The 16,304-nt window shown below is 49.6% G+C and overlaps 1 protein-coding gene and 1 non-coding gene across 3 annotated transcripts; one reads left to right on the forward strand and one right to left on the reverse strand.

Moving 5' to 3' along the window:
- Nucleotides 1-400: 400 nt before the first annotated feature.
- TRNAE-UUC (transfer RNA glutamic acid (anticodon UUC)) lies at nucleotides 401-472 on the reverse strand. The gene has a single exon. It is a non-coding gene; the product is annotated as a tRNA-Glu (tRNA).
- Nucleotides 473-999: 527 nt separating this feature from the next.
- Nucleotides 1,000-15,830, forward strand: LOC127019652 (ras-related GTP-binding protein A). Of its 2 annotated transcripts, XM_050901811.1 has the most exons (10): nucleotides 1,000-1,088; nucleotides 1,750-1,783; nucleotides 4,004-4,103; nucleotides 5,121-5,187; nucleotides 6,153-6,375; nucleotides 8,467-8,562; nucleotides 10,141-10,263; nucleotides 12,514-12,605; nucleotides 14,164-14,279; nucleotides 15,293-15,830. In XM_050901811.1, exons 2-10 carry the CDS (start codon nucleotides 1,757-1,759, stop codon nucleotides 15,388-15,390), a joined length of 942 nt encoding a protein of 313 aa, XP_050757768.1. In that variant the 5' UTR covers nucleotides 1,000-1,088; nucleotides 1,750-1,756; the 3' UTR covers nucleotides 15,391-15,830. The 2 variants fall into 2 exon arrangements, with proteins under 2 accessions (XP_050757768.1, XP_050757769.1); XM_050901812.1 differs by lacking the exon at nucleotides 10,141-10,263.
- The last annotated feature ends 474 nt before the right edge of the window (nucleotides 15,831-16,304 follow it).

The raw sequence follows: 16,304 nt of genomic DNA on the forward strand, positions 1-16,304 counted from the left end.
TATGTATAAAATATATATGTGTGCGTATGTATTTTTACGTATGTATATCTTTAGCGGATTTTTGCTGCTAGAGTTGCAGTACAATACTGTTTGCCTCGGACAATAGTCAGGGGGGTTTAAAACACGCTGTGGGACACAAGCGGCGGTTTTCTTGCCTGCATTAGAGAAAAAAAAATACGATTATCCCCACGTTAGGTGCTCTGTTGTCCGATTTACTTGAACATTTTAAACTGAGGTGGCAGGGTTTGCCGAGGCAGAGCGCGTCCTACGGAAGAGAAGTTTGGCTGCGGAGGTGTAAAAAAACGCGGCCCGAAGGAGTCGGGGGGCGACCCTGCGGGAACAGGGGGTGCGGAGGGCGGGCGGCGCTTCCCCCGCCCCGGTAGAAAAAAAAACTCGATGCTTCCCATACCGGGAGTCGAACCCGGGCCGCCTGGGTGAAAACCAGGAATCCTAACCGCTAGACCATATGGGAGGCGCTGGTTATAGCTTCCTCCGCCCGCCCCATAGCCCTACCCTCCCGCACCCTCCTGCCGCTCAGGACGGAGCGGGGCTCCGCCGCCGTACCGAGGCCTCGCACGCAGCGCCGGGAGCCCCTGCCCGCCCCCGGCCGCCGCGCCGCCCCCCCCCCCCTTCCCGCCTCCATAAATCCCTTCCTGCCAGAAAGGGGCTGCCCACACCTAAGATGGCGGCCGGTGCTTCGCTGCCGTCTCGTCCCGCCCCTTTCCCTCTCCTCGCCCCGCCCGCCTCGCCGTTGGCGGCGCCGCATCACATGACGGGAGGGGGCGCGGGCGCGCGGGAGGGGGCGGGGTGAGCGCTCACGTGACCGGCGGCGGCCGCCGAGCGCTGGGTCTCGTGAGCGCCGCTGGGGGGGGGGGGCGGGGGGTCCCGGGCGCCGCGACGGGAGCGGGCGAGACCCCGGCGGCGCGGCGGGCTCACGCGAGGCCGCGGCTTTGAGGCCTACCCCGGAGCGGGGGGGGCGCTCGGTCCCGCTGAGCTCCGCCGCCTCCGGCGGGCAGGCCGGCAGGCACCCCCGCCGCCGCCCGCGGGCACTGCCGAGCCGGCCTGGGAGGCGCCTATCGCGGCTAGAGGTAGCGGGGGGCGGCGGGGCCCGGCGGCACTGGCTAAGCCGGGGGGCGAAGCTACTGTTGGGCCCGGTGGGGCTGGGAACAGCCGGGGGGGAGCGGGGCCGGGGGCTGTCTGGGCGGCCGGTGGCACCGGCCCGGGGCGGGGGGGGGTGGGCAGGTCTCGGCGGCAGCAGGCGGGCGGTGGTCGGTGCGGGCGGGGAGCGGGGACGTGTGACACCGCGGTCATGGGTTGCTTGGTGCGGGCTCCGGAGCATCCCGGGGGGAAGGGGTAGGAGTAGGGACCGCGGGTGAGGCCGGCCCCGGCTGCCGTGTGCGAGGAGACCCGAGCAGTGTGGCAGCTGTGCGGGTGTCTCCCGCTGCCTTCCAGCGCTGGCCGCATTTATCCTGCTTAGGCCTGTTTCGGCCGTGTAATTACGGGAACGTTGTTCATCATGGGCGTGTTAGAGGGTTTTCTAACAGTAGGAGGCTTTTGCTGAAGTTTCCCTATGCTGTCTGGAGCAGAAGCTGTCAGGTGCCTGGTGAGGTGGAGGTTGGGGGGAATTATGTCAGTATGGGAGTGCTTCCCCTTTTGCACGGTACTTCTGTGGGTGGGATTTGGATGGTGAAGTGAAGCCTGTAAGTGAGGAAAGTAGAGCAATGTAAGAAGATGGTCTTCTCTCTGTAGGTGGGTGATGCCAAGCACAGCCATGAAGAAAAAGGTAAGAACTGAAAGGAGAATCCTTTGCAGTTGGGTTTTCCTTCCCCATCTACGTTTGCTACTGTCGTTAACGTGTTTGCATCTGTACCTCAGTGTGTTCTTTGGCTGTCAGGTGCCTCTTAAGGCTCTCAGAGTCAGCAGATGCATCCTTTGCTTAAAGTGCTAGAAATTAAAGTCGGGTTTGAGTTTATTCGCTGGCATGAGTGGCAGAGCCATCCACGATAACTGCTGTGTGAGCGTTTCTGGTACGTGTTGCAAAACCCTCTGCTCACTGCGTACCTCCCGCAGCGTGAGGGAAGAGGATATGCTCTAACCCGCTTGGCTGGCCTGTGGGGAGACCCTTTTGATGTGTTAGAGAAACTTGCGTGGGGAGCCCGTCGTTCACTGAGGGCTCCTGGGAGGATGACACTTTAACACATGGGGAAGGAGTAGCACTTTTTCTGAGAAGCGGGGCGGGGGGGGGGCGAGGTGTGTATTCCAGCAGTAAGCATATTCAAAGCCGTTAAAGCGGCTGTGTAGAGAATATATGGCTGTTTTTCTGTGGTGTGCTAGGATTGGGTTTCCTGCCTGGCCCTACGTGCTGGTGTCTGACCCCTTTGAAAGGCCTCCGCGGTCTAAAACTTGGGAATTGGGTTCGCTCGTAGGCTGACTTGGGCTGTGCCTTGGAGCCGTATTGAGTTTCTGCATGTGCTTTTTCTGCAGGTGGTATGAAATAAGAGATGTTGTTCTCTCTTTCTGCTCTGTGTGTAGCTCAGGGGAGAAGACAGCGTAGCTTTCTAGGGGTTTGCTCCGGAAAGGTTGGTAGGTGTTGACCTGACCAGCCTGTCTCTCTGAGGAACGGTCCTTGTTACCAGATCATCGAGGCGTGTGGTCAGCTCCTTTTTGGAAAGGGCGCTCGCCAGCCTGTGAAATGTTGCAGTCGCTCTCGGAAGGATAACTTGTGCAAACAGGACGGTGCGATTCTGCCTCTCCTGTTTTGCCCTGAGATTCTGGCAGCTGTTGCCGTGCAGTCGCAGAGCGAGGTTGGGAATCGAGCGAGCGCCTTCCCAGCTAGCGTTTGGCACTGGTGCGGGCTGGGCAGGCAGACTCGGGCTGGTTGCGCTCTCGTTAAACCTACCCTTGATGATAGATTTTCAGAGCTGTTGCCAAAGGCTGAATTTGACTTTGTAACTGGAACTTGTTTAACAGCTGTTTTTGTGAGCCAGTCTGTGTTGGCTGTCACTGTTGGGGTTTTTTAAATTTATATTTTTAGATCACAATGCAGAGTCTTGCCTTGTGTGACTGCCTCCCCTCTTCTCCCCCGCCCCCAGTCATCCCCTGGTTTTTGGCTACCAAAGGTGCTACCTCTCCTTTGGCCTGATGATCTGCAAACAGGACTCTGGAGTCGAGTGTCTCCCCTACACGATAGCCTGGTGCACTTGAACTGGGCCGTCTCATCTGCTTTTAACTTTTTGCTGCTCTTCTGACACCTGAAACTTGAAATGTAACTTGTATTTCACTTCTGTTGGGGAAGAGAAAACAAGTCACATTACGAGAAGGAAAAGAGTGTGATTAGGAGAGAAGGAATGGGTGGAGAATACCAGTGCTGAGTGGGCAAGGGATTGTTTCCAGCCTGGTCTTAAAGGCTTGAGATAAAGCTGTGCTTTTGTCTTGGCAAAGTCCTTTGCTGTCATCAGAAACATCGAGCCTTCACCTGTGGTGCCAGCGCATTTGGAAAGTGTGCAGGTACAAGGGGCTGGGGACAGGGGAGGCTGCGGCAGCTTCGGGAGCAGCTCCCGCTCTTCCCCCAGCGCTGGTTATGAGTCCTCTGCCAACGTGCGTTGGGAAAAGGGGGTCCGGCGGACAGCGGCTGTGGGCTGGCTGCACGTCCTTCTGCGTGGTAGGCAGCCGTGGAAGGAGCAGGAGTGTGGTGCCTGGAAGGGCAGAGATGCCTGAGAGGGTAGGGGGCACAGTTCAAGAACGCAAACAAGATGGAAAGGTTTTCAGTCTGACCGCGATTCAGTGACCACGGATAGCAAGGAGGTCAGGACGTCTGTCTCCTGCTTTCCCAGGCGTGGTACTCTTCTTTGCCTCTCTTTTCTGATGCACTCACATCTGAGCTATGTTGGTCCTGTGTTTTGGTGGCTTTGGCAGTACGATGTTAACCCCGAGGGAGCCGTGAAGGACTTAGTGCTCTGTGGTAGCTAATTCTTTCTTCCTTTTTTTTTTTCTTCCTTCCCAGGTGCTGCTGATGGGTAAAAGTGGGTCTGGGAAGACCAGCATGAGATCCATTATCTTTGCAAACTACATCGCCAGGGACACACGGCGCCTGGGTGCCACAAGTAAGACTCCTCTTGTTTGAACTGCAAGTTCTCAGGGCTCAAACCCCCTTCATTAAAGGGGCGAGGCTGTTCCCTCCAGCAATCCCTGCCTCTCCTCTGCTCTGGAGTAGGTGGGTGTCCGCTGATCCTCCCAGCTGCCACACCTCATGGGGAACTTCACTCCTGAGTTCAGCTGAGGGCACGTAGGAAGCTGGAGTGAAAGGGGAGGCAGCACTGGGTTCAGTTTTGCTGCTTTACTGCTAAACTTTTATCCTTAACTCTTTTTTTTGATCAGGAAGCAGCCTTTGCTGCAGCTACACCTATTATTGGAGGAGTGTTCAGAACCTCCTCATGGTCCTCCTTGTTGGTGAAGCTTTCCTGTTGTTAGCCAGCTGACGGCTAGCGCAGCTGGAGGTGCGGTGATCTTCTGTGCACCTCTGGTTTTGGCAGGATGACGCACTGGGCTCAATTAGTGTCTTGTGCCCCTTTTTTTTTTTTTTTTTTTCCCCCTCCAAAGCCACTGATCTGAAAAAAGAATAAGTGATTCCTCTGAAAGAGGGGTATGAATTGTCAGGATCTAACACTCCTCGCTGGGAAGCACCCGTGAGGACTTAATGTCACGGATTGGTGTACATTTCCTCTTTGCCGTAAATTTGGCCTGTTCATAAAGTTTACATTCTTTGTGTTACTGATTGATGTTTTTTTAAGGCTTGCTTAAGGCCTTGCAGAGTGTGCTGGAACTAATGTCATTTGTAAAATATCACAAAGATCAGAGAACATGTTGTTCAAGGGGAACCACCTGCTGTGCTTCTCAGGAGAATAGTGTCCTGGGTAGAGAGTAGGAAGGCTTGAATTACTCTGGGAACTGTCTTTTTCCGTAGTGCCTTCAGCTACCGATTTACGTACAACAAGGTTGTTTAGATGGGATTTTACAAATTGTGGGCTATGTCGTGAAGAACGGCATTTTTGGCTGCCCGATGAGGTAGCTCTGATCTGGGTGTGTGGTACAGTCGGTAAACTCCTGTTGTCTCTTTCCAGTTGATGTGGAGCACTCCCATGTTAGATTTCTAGGAAACCTGGTATTAAACCTCTGGGACTGCGGAGGGTAGGTACTGTTGATTCTTTTGCTTTTGAAACCGTTGGGGGTTAGCTCTGGGGAATAAGGCTGGGGATGGAACAAAACAGAGGTCCTCCTGCGCCGGAGGGACGCCTATGCTGCTTATGTATGAAGGGAATAGAACAAGCTTCATGCGTGCGCTGTAAAACTGGTGAGACAACTCTGGAAAGAACGGATGCCACATCTTAGGCTTGTGCGTGGAGGTGGGTGGAAGAGGCTGGCACGATTGCTCTGTCTCTTGAGTTATCCCTATGTAAAAGGCGCAGTGCGTAGCTCCAGCCTTCCCTCGCTGCCTGCTTTCTTCTGCTGGCAAAAAGCCTGAGCCCTTCACCTGGACTTTCTCCTGAGGTGGTGGGAGGTGACGCTGGTTTCAGAATTGCTTATCGCCAGCTTGATCCAAATGGGGTGCGTGCTGAGAAGCGATGCTGAAGGTTGACAGTGATCCTATGGCTCCTGGAAGCAGCTTTTCAAAGAATGGTCTCCCACTGACAGAGCCTCATCCATATTCAGCAGAAGTTAAAGGAGATTTAAAACCTGCAGTAACAGGCTACACTGATGGTTTTGGTTATATTTTAGCTTCTGCTGCTGTGGCTTTTTTATATGCAACTCTCTAAAAGCCAGTCTGGGTCCAGAAGCAATGTAGCTCTGTTTGTACAGGACACTGAGCAGCCAGCTGAGACACGAGGGAAGCTTCGGCTTCCTGTGAGGCTGGCGAGCAGATGCTCTTCAGGAGCATCCAACTTTGCTTGGTTGGAAATGCTTAGGGAGCCTTATGTCATCGCCACCCGTGGGGCTCTTGTCTAGACTGCTGTGATGGGGTCTGTAGCTCAAAATGCAAACCTTGCCTTTCTAGCAGGAGGTATTTTACGCGTAGCACCTTTCCTGACAATGCTGAGCAAGACCTGATTGCTCTGACGGGAGTCTCCTTGCTTTGTTGCTCTGCTCCTTCTCAGACAGGACACCTTTATGGAGAACTACTTCACCAGTCAGCGGGACAACATCTTCCGCAACGTAGAAGTCCTCATCTATGTCTTTGATGTAGAGAGCCGTGAACTGGAGAAGGACATGCACTACTACCAGTCATGCTTGGAGGCAATTCTTCAGAACTCTCCTGATGCAAAGATCTTTTGTCTAGTGCACAAGATGGACTTGGTGCAGGAGGATCAGCGGGATTTGGTGAGAAGCTGATAGTTGCCATAGAAATGCTTTCAAATAGAGCATCTTTTGACTGTGCTAATGCATTGTGATTTCATACTTCAAATACAGCCCCATTAGCACTCTTCCTAGAAGGGTTTCTCAGATGTGAAGAATTGTCAAAGCCCTCTAAGCTTTTTCTGCCTTTTCTAAATTGTATGTCATCGCTATCTCTTGCATATAATCTAGTGGAGAACAGAACGAATGATTTTTAGTGACAACTACTCTAAGCCTTCTCTTTTATAGCACTGATTCTAGTACTTTCACCACACCTTGGCTCCAGAAGGGAGGTAGATCTGAAAGCAAGGTAGAACTGAAAGAAATCCAGCGACCTTAAACTCGCTGCTCACCGTTCGGATGGTGGTGGTGACAGTGACGGTTGGTTTCTCTTTAGCTGTTGCTTTCAGTCCAGCATAGGCTCTGTTCTAAAGCACAACAGCAACAACAACAAAAAAAAGAGTTGAGACTTTTGCAGTTAACTAGAAGGTGGTTTCTATCAGTTGATTCTGTTCTCTGTCAGTTTGGCCTGCCTGCCCAGAGATCACCTCTTAAGCACTCCTCTGCCCCAAGAGGCATCCTGCAAAGGCTGGGCATCAACCTTTCAGAGATGTTTGGTGTTTTCTGTTCTTTTCGGAGCTTTTGAAAGGTTGCAGGGAGATTGGAAGATGTTGAGTTCCTACCAACCTTCCTTTTTCAGCTTGACCTGAAAAGCAACCGACTCCTGATACCAAAAACAAAATTAGCTTTGGGGGTTAGACGAGCACATCCCTGGCTGCTTGGCCGCTCCCTGCCTTGCAGCGAGTGTGGAGGCCCCTTTAGGCTGTTGGCTTTTGTCTGAAGTAAGAAGTCTTACTAAACGTTCTTCTGATTCCTGGTGAGTGTGTGCCTGGGCAGCTGCAGAGGAGGCCATGTGAGGTCCTGTGGCTGAAACCACACCGTGACCTCCCTGCATAGACAGACTTCTTCCACGTAGCGAGTTGGCTTCAGATCACTCATGCTGCCTGAGAGTGGTGATCCTCCTCTTCCAGTTTTAGTTCTGCCCTCCAGCTCAGTGCAGAAACAGCTCAAAGAGCTTGTTCGTAGGGTTGATTCGAGGAGCTTTTCCCCACTTCCATCTGCCTTCCCTCCAGACTGAAGAATGAGTTTAAAATCGTCTTGATGCTGTCCTGTCCGGGTTTGTTTTGGGACTAGTGGACAAATGCTGGTTTTACTTAGTTGTGCAGACTCTAGTGAGGCCCTGAAGTGAGGGGTAGACGGAAGAGGGGCCTTACTTCAGATATGCTTTCAATGTGTATCATTGCACACCCATCAAGATCTGTTTTAAGGTATCTGCTACTCAGAAGAACATGCAAATACTGGGCCAAATCCCTGTCTCTGTAAATCTTACTGAAGCCTTTGGTATCCCAGGACCCAAATGGTAAGTGTTGGCCTACGCAGCATTTCATGGGGATCGGTTAACGTTCTGTCATGTTCCTGAAAACAGTAAGCTGAGGCGAAGGTGGTCGTCGTGTCTTCCCCTGCAGAGGCACGTTGCTGGCTGTCCTGCCGCTTTTTTAGCGGTTCTGTAGGAGCCTGGTACAAGACTGGCTGGTCTTTGTTATTCCCCCTGCTTCCCTTTTTTTGTAACCGTATCTTCTAAGGGCAGAGTATGGTGTGAGAAGAGAAGACTGGATAAGTAGATGCCTCAGAGCTGCTCGTATTGATGAACCTCGGGTGCTTTCTTCCTATCCTGTTCTCAGTGACGGAGCTTTTTGCCTGTGACCAGGGACTTGTCAAAATTTAGGTCCTCAGAGATACTCGTGCGTGTCCGCTTCCATTCCCACTCCACAACACTCATAGTTATTTCAGCTGTGAGTCCCAGTCAGATCTATTGCGAGACAGCCATCATCTGCTTGTCCCTGCTGCTCCAGTGGAAGGGGTTTCTGCCAGCCTGTCCTGGCCAGCGTGCTCTGCTGTTGTCTTTTCTCCAGTGCTGTAGGTACTTGAGATTTGTTTGAAATGCATGCTGTAAATGCAATACAGCAACCACACCAAAGGCAGAAATATTTACGCTCAACTGTTTTTATTTCCCAGATTTTTAAAGAGCGTGAGGAAGACTTGAAGCGCCTTTCCCGTCCCTTGGAATGTGTTTGTTTTAGAACTTCCATCTGGGATGAAACACTTTACAAGGTTTGTACAGCTTCCTCTCCGTATCTGGCTTCCCCCCTCCCACTTGAAAACAAGAGCATGAGGAAGGCGAGTGGTTAGTTGCTACTGGTTTATTAGTGACTGGCCCTTTTTAGTTCTGCAGCAACTACTTCTGGAGGTTAGCTGTTGTAAACGGCATCTGAGCATCCTGGTTTTAATTAGAAAACGTAAAACCCCACCATGTGTTGGAGTCATGGTGTCAGTGTGTTAATACTGCTTAAACACTTTGCCTGGCTCCTTTAAAAAGAGCTTCTGCATCTTTTAGTCATGTTTATCCATGGAATTGTTTCCTGTGTTTCTCTGCAGCACTGTTAAAACACGAGCATTTACCGTCCTGGGAATTTGTTTTGCTTTCAGGAGGGGATGGGGGTTTTTGCTATCGGTCAGTCTTGCCTGCAGTGTCAGAGGTCTTCCGAGTGTGGGAGCGGTGAGTGCTCCCTGGGCTGCACTGAGAGCAAATGCTCGTTATAAGTGCCAGCTAATGCTAAGAAGCAGTGGTGGTAGCGTGGTGGCTGGCTTGCTTGTCTGAAGGTGAGGACCGTTTGGCTCTTTCTCTTGACTGCAGTGGGACTTCGGATGGCAGATTTCACGATCCTGGCAAATCCGTGCAAAGCCGTAGCAAGTTCCCCTGCCCTCAGTGTATGATGTGTTTGGCTGGGGCTGATACGGTACCGTACGCCAGACATCACTCTTCACAAAGCACGTACCCAGCTCCCTCTAGAAATCAGCCTTCCTCAGCAGTGGCATACCCTGTCTTCCTGCAGGCATCCCTAACGTTCATCACGTACGCTGGTTACTCTATTTGAGCAGCTTATCCAGCGGCAGACCTGTGCTATTCTAGACAACAGCCCTGCCGGAGCTCTTCAGAGCTTGTGCCCTTGGTTTGGGCTTTTAACTTTGCGTTTGGCAAGTGGGATGGTAGGAGCGTTTGGTAAATATCAGGTACTTGGTAAATGGGAGACAAAAATACCCACCCTGACTCCTCGGGGGGAGCGTGTGGTCAGGCACTGACACAAACCTGGGTCAGTAGGTAGGCAGCGAGGTGAAGCTGAGCTTAGAGGACCTGAGTCTGAATGAGGACAGATGCCTGTTACAGCATCCCCAGTCCCTTCTGGGCTTGTTCCTGACTCATTGGGTTAGATTAGAGCTTTCTGTTTGGATCAGTGACGAGCTGCCAAGTATCCATCTGCGTGTTGACCTCGCTCAAGATTAAAAAAAACTCCGAAGACTTCAGCGGGTATCTGGGAGCAGTAGATAGAAGCATTGCCAGCTTAAAACTAGGGTGATTTAAGCCTGTTTAATAGTATTCTAGTTTCTCTGTGACTGATGCGGAGAAGAACTTGACGTAGTGAAGAGTTTACTCAGGTCTGGGGTACCACTGGTAGTCTCCACTGTAGTAGAAATAGCTGGACACGGAGGTGGGAGAAGCTTCTCAGTCTTGCCTAGGCTATCAACACCCAGAACTGCAAATAATCAGTTTTTGAGCACATTGCCTAACAAGAGGATGAGGCAGAGAAGTGCTAATGCAGCCCTTGTGTTGTGTCTTTCTTTTATTGACAGGCTTGGTCCAGTATAGTCTATCAGCTGATCCCCAATGTCCAGCAGCTGGAAATGAACCTGAGGAACTTTGCTCAGATCATCGAGGCAGATGAAGTGCTTCTGTTTGAGAGAGCCACTTTCCTGGTGAATACAGCAGTTCTGCCCTTCGGGTTCCTCTGCCCAGCCTAGGACGGAGTTCCCTGGATGGAAAGTGCTGTTGTGGCAGTAGCCCAAAGAGAGGTGCCAGCGCCAGATGGCAGAAAGCATTGATCCAGGCCTTGTGATATTGAAAGTAGCTGACGTGACTCCATGGCTCATGGGACCTTCCCAAAATTTCCACTTCTAGCAGTTGAGCTGAGGGCTTGATCGGTGTTTCCCTCTTCCAAGCTATGAGGGGGTTTCATATCCCCATTCTGTTGTCGGCTGTGGGACTTTTGATAATTCCTTTCTGCACAGGGCAAGAACTTTCTTTAGCTTGAAATAAGCCTTTTCAGTTCCTCCTGGCCTGGCATTTTAACTGGTCTTGATTTCTGTTTTGTTTTTTTCTTGTCTGATGCTCTACAAACCCGGAGTATGGATAGAGGATCACAAGCAATTGGATTGCAATGGCTTTCAAAGTTACCGGCTGCATGGTAACTGTGCTTCCAATCTGTTGTCTCTGCAAGGTAAAATGTGTTGGTTAAAACCACCGTTGCCGCTTGTTTGTCCATACTCTTGGTTTCTGGATTGGTCTCTTCAGACTTTGCACCAAAACTCTTGCTGACCTGAAGGAATGGTTTTGAATTTTTTTTTTTTTGAGTGCTTTCCTTGATGGCCAAATGTCTGATTGTGAAACGATGGAGGGAATGTGGAAAAGGAGCCATTACTTTTCTCACTTCTTAAACTGTCAGACGTAAACACCTGCCATTTCTGGCAAGTTCTGCTTTTTGACCTTTTGTAGATAATAAAGAGTTCCACCTTGGTGGTATGTAACAGTACTTTTGTTATAAGTACATTTTTTTACTGAAAAAGAATAATCTTTGCTACAAAAATTCTGTGCTTATTTTCAGTGTAATGGTGACTTTTTAAAAGACTGTTTCTTCTCACTTTTTTCATATATTTAAACTTCCCCCAGGACTCTTTTTCTCCTGAAGTGAAATCTTACTCTGAAATTGTATTCAAATCACAGCAACAGAAAAACCTATCTGGAAAGTTAAGGAACGAACTTGCATACGATGTAGGCTTTTGTATGAATGCAATCCTTGAATCTGGCTAAACCTGTACTTGTATGAATAATTGGGCAGGTTTAAAAAGTAGGAAGTACGTGATCGTTTTAAGGTGCTCAAGGGAAAAAACAAACCGAAAAACTTAGTTCTCGCAAGCCTGTTAAATGTGACTCCATAGGTAGAACAGTAACAGTTGAAAATCCTTGCACAAGGGTGTCTGACACTTGGTAGCAGTTGGTTTCATGATTCTTAAGAGCTTAAAGCACACAGCGTAAGGTTTTTAAACTATTCCTTTTTGGTTTGCTGTGGGAACAAAGATGATGTAACTATTTGATTGTGTGCCATTCCCCTGATGCAGTAAACGCAGTTCTCGGCCCGTTGGCTAATTTGGCTGAGGAGTAAAGGGCTGTAGGCTACCAGCTTTGTGAAGATGGTCGGGGGGAGAGAGCGATGGATCACACTGCGAGGATTCCGAAAAACTTTCGATCCTCTGAATCTTTGCAGCCAGGCACTAAGGTCTGCATGTTGCTGCTGGATCGCTGTGTGGGAGGAAGAGGAGGGGAACCGATCTGAATGCAGGCAGCTTAGCACAGTCTTGGTCTGACTCAGTGAACTGATGGAGAGAGAACTCCCTAGGAAACCAGCTGCCTTTGTTCTGCTTTTCTTGGGGAGGAACGGCTTGCTTTGGCTTTGAGAGCAGTGCTTGTGCATCCTACCTGTTGCAGAATGGGAAATTTCTCAGGTTCAGTCCTTGAGAATCTCCAGCACGATAGGCTTAGGAAGGAAAAGCTATTCTAGCCTTTGTCAAGTGTCTGTTTCCCCTACCTGAGGTGATGGTCTTGCATTTTTTTCCTCTCCTTGCACTTTCTCTTTCTTCGAATCAAGATTTAAATCGCTGCTAAGTTGGAGTATTCAGACCTCAAATGGACAGTAGTGTCTCTTGCATATCTTACGTACTTGCATCTGCGCTTCTGAAAGGCTTCCTGGTGATTGTATTACTGAGTCTTGTTTTACCGTGAAAGCACCACAAGTATTGTTGCAAATAGTTTCCAAGATTCAGTCAGCAAAAGGCAAAGGGAATCCCTGTCCTGGTCACCACCTGTTTCCCATAATTGCTGTCGAGCCTAAGAAACTTGTGCTGAAATAAATTATTAACTCACTCTGCACTCTCTCTCTTTCTGCCTTCCAGGTCATTTCTCACTATCAATGCAAAGAACAGCGGGACGTCCACAGATTTGAGAAAATCAGCAACATTATTAAACAATTCAAGCTAAGTTGCAGGTGAGCTGGTGTAATCGTTAGGTGGGGAAGATACCTCAGCAGGTATTGCGGCTTCAGCCAGAAGCACGAAGGCTCTCCAAATTAATACTAGTTCTGTGACTCCTCAGGAAGCCAAGATGCCGTAGTTAAATTGCACCATGCTTAAACACAACTGAGTTCATTGTTACCTTTTGTAACTTCCTCCTTTGCTGATGGTTGAAAGAGGTTTGTTTTGAAACAACCGTTTTCTTCTAGGCCTCATTCTCCTGGGCAAGGTAGGGAAGTTCCAGGATTGAACTGATAAATTAGTGACGGTCAACGGTGCGGAAAGTTGGGTGGGAGAGCTTTGCTTCAGGCCATGTGCCACAATGCTGGTTTGGGAGGAAGAGGCTTGCAGACCCTTATTTGGGTCTGCAGACCCAATACTTATCAATATGGCGAATGGAAAAGTGGAAAGCTTGCTTTGGAGTAGCTTGGCTTTTGAACAGCCGCCAGGTTCCAGTCTGTTGGTAATACCTGCGAGTGTTCGGAGCCTGAATAGGGTGAGAGAAGTGGCTGCATGGTTTACAGAGCTGTCTCCAGATATTTCAGTTTTATACTTATTTCTGCTGGTGTCGCGGTTTAACCCCAGCTGGCAACTAAGGACCACGCAGCCGCTCGCTCACTGCCCCCCACCCAGTGGGATGGGGGAGAGAATTGGAAAAAACCAGAACCTCGTGGGTTGAGATAAAGATAGTTTAATAGGACAGAAAGGGATGAAAAATAATGATAATAATAATATGACAATAGTAATACTAAAAGAATTAGACTATACAAAGCAAGTGATGCACAATGCAATTGCTCACCACTCACTGACTGATGCCCAGTTAGTTCCCGAGCCACGATCCCAGCTCCTAGCCAACTCCCCCAGTTTATATACTGGGCATGATGTCATATGGTATGGAATACCCTTTGGCCAGTTTGTGTCAGCTGTTCTGGCGGTGTCCCCTCCCAGCTTCTTGTGCCCCTCCGGCCTTCTTGCTGGCTGGGCACGAGAAGCTGAAAAATCCTTGCCTTAGTGTAAACACTACTTAGCAACAACTAAAAACATCAGGGTGTTATCAACATTATTTTCCTACTAAATCCAAAACACAGCACTATACCAGCTACTAGGAAGAAAATTAACTCTGTCCTAGCCGAAACCAGGACAGCTGGTTATCCACAGAGCGTTCAGCTGTCCTTCTGGGTGGCTGAGCTGTTACAGCCATGGGGCAAGTGACGTTGACGGCTTGGGCACAGCAGACTCAGTCAGTGGGGTTGTGTGTCTGGAGTTACCTTCACTGTTCAACGTGCAGATCATTTTATATTGTTCTCATTTAGCCTAAAGCTAAAGAGTTTTTTCTTCTTAAAAACAAACAACCAAACTTGTAGTCGCACCTGGTGTTGCTTGCCAAGTGGGGACTTAAAACACGTCTTTGTTACCAACAACTCAAATAATGGGACGTTGGCTATGTGGGCGCAAAAGCTGTTTGAGCAATGTTACAGTAATAGTTCGTTTACTCTTTTTTTCTTTCTTTTTTTTTTTTTTCTCCCCTCTTAGTAAGCTGGCAGCTTCTTTCCAGAGCATGGAGGTCAGGAACTCTAACTTTGCTGCTTTCATTGACATCTTTACATCAAATACATACGTGATGGTGGTTATGTCAGACCCTTCAATACGTAAGTTGAAGCAAAGATAAGCCGCTGGCCTGGTTTTGTTTGCAGGAACAAAAAGCCGAATGAGTCTAGTTTAAACTGTGTTTCTCTTGGAAAATGACAAACGCCAGGCAAAGCAGTAAAACTGATTGTAATTAAAAGACAGAGGGATCTGCTCTCCTGCTGGCTTGCCCTGTCTGAGCAGAGGGTGGGGGAAGGCGGTTAAAAAGCCACTTACCTTGCAGAAGGCAAGAGACGCGTGCCTCGGACAGCTGAGCTATTTGTTGCTGTCGAGTGGAGGATCGTAGCAGCGGTGGGGAACCGCTATAACAGATGTGACCTGATTTAGTAGGTCATGTCTAATAACCTATTTTGGGCTGTTCTGATCTGGCAGCCCCGGTGATTTTTTGGAGAGGAAGCAGAGATGGATCGTATTTGAGTTTTTGCTCTTGCTGCCTGAACTGTGTTGGTGGGCAAGGGCTCTAATTATAGTAGCATCGATTTATCTTAAAGAAGACGCTGCAGCCGGCAGTGCCAGCCCTTACAGGCACAGTGTGACTGTTTAACTGTTTGCACAACTCCAACTGCAACTGCTTCTGGTAGGATTTGAGGTGCTTAAGAGACGCTGCCCAGGACAGCCTTGTGGCTTACAGTCTTGATGCTTCCTGTCCTCCTCTTTTTCAAATGCTTTACTGAATTAGGGAAGACCTGTGTAAACCCTGTGGCTGAATTACCAGCTGCGGTGACACTGTGCTTGAGGAGCAGCAAACGAGCAGCTGCGGTGACTGGTGCAGCTATCCCTGTGAGCAAACTGCTTGACCGTAGTTCACTCTGACTCTTCCTCAGTGTTGTACTGGGATCAGCAAACAGCCCAGACCTTCCAGCGTTAAATTTTGCACAGCTAGGGAGCAGCGGGGTTGAAATAAGAGAGCTTGCTGACGGGGACGTTGCTTTTAGGCAGCACTTCACTTCCGAGGACTTGGTTACTCGCGTCCCTTTTAACTTTTTTTATCTCCCCTGTCCCTTTTCCGTCCTAGCTTCTGCGGCTACGCTGATCAACATCCGCAATGCCAGAAAACACTTTGAGAAGCTGGAGAGAGTGGATGGACCAAAGCACAGCCTGCTCATGCGCTGAACGTTGGCCAAGGCACATGGTCTTTGGGGGGAGAAAAAATGAATTGGAACTACTTATTTTTAGGAGAATCTAACAATGTTGATGTCTTTGGTGGGCTTTGAAATGAGTGTGCTGCTTTATTTTTTCTCCTTTTAACGTTGGACACTAGTCACTCGGAGGATGTCTGGATACACTGTGGACCTTCAAAAGAGACTTCCCTGGCGTATGTGGGGTTGGGAAGAAGTAAGGACAGGTGATGTGCACGTGGTCTCATACTCCTGGTTGTCGTAGTGGCACATGGCAGAGCCGTTTGGGATGTTTTGCTCCCGGGTGATCATATAAGTGACAGGAATGGAATATTTACTGTTTTATTGGTTGGTTGCTAGAATATGTTTATAAATTTCTCCTTGTCTTCAGTCATGAAAATAAATTTTTTGCTACCAGGGATTTCAGATCCTAGAGCTTTGGAAAGTGGGTTTTCTTTCTTCTAAAACCTAGGGCGGCTTTGGCAAGCAGATGTGTAGTAGCTGCGTTTCTCCTTTCACATTATCAGGGGGAGTGTTGACTGAAGGCCGTTCCAGAGTTTCATTTAAGATAATTTCACCCCCCGCCCCACCACACGGAGGCAAAATTCACTCGGCGGGTGAAGCAGTCAGGCTGGCATTGCCCTCTTTACGCTTGCCAAAGCGATGGAAAGACCACGGTAAATAAAAGGGGCCAAAGATCCTAATTGACCAAGCGGTGAGATAGTCCTGGCGCGCCTGGTCTTCGTCCTGGTGAGCCAGGAGGGGCTGGCGCGGGCACGGAGGAGCCCTGGAACGTGCTGTGGGTGGTGTGTGTGCATGAGCTACAGTAGCTGTGTTTGCGACGAGCCAGTTGGGCAGTGTTTGGCACCAATGTTACTTGACGTTGCTGTCTATTTTTTAATGAATTTT

The sequence above is a fragment of the Gymnogyps californianus genome, chromosome 9 (genome assembly GCF_018139145.2).
Source record: "Gymnogyps californianus isolate 813 chromosome 9, ASM1813914v2, whole genome shotgun sequence".
NCBI lineage: Eukaryota > Metazoa > Chordata > Aves > Accipitriformes > Cathartidae > Gymnogyps > Gymnogyps californianus.

Excerpts from the sequence above, each read along its gene's own strand:
- LOC127019652 (XM_050901811.1), top strand. The coding sequence starts at position 1,757 with ATGCCAAGCACAGCCATGAAGAAAAAG. Across the intron at positions 6,376-8,466 it reads AGGAGGATCAGCGGGATTTG|ATTTTTAAAGAGCGTGAGGA; the intron begins GTGAGAAGCTGA and ends TTTATTTCCCAG. Across the intron at positions 8,563-10,140 it reads GGGATGAAACACTTTACAAG|GCTTGGTCCAGTATAGTCTA; the intron begins GTTTGTACAGCT and ends TTTTATTGACAG.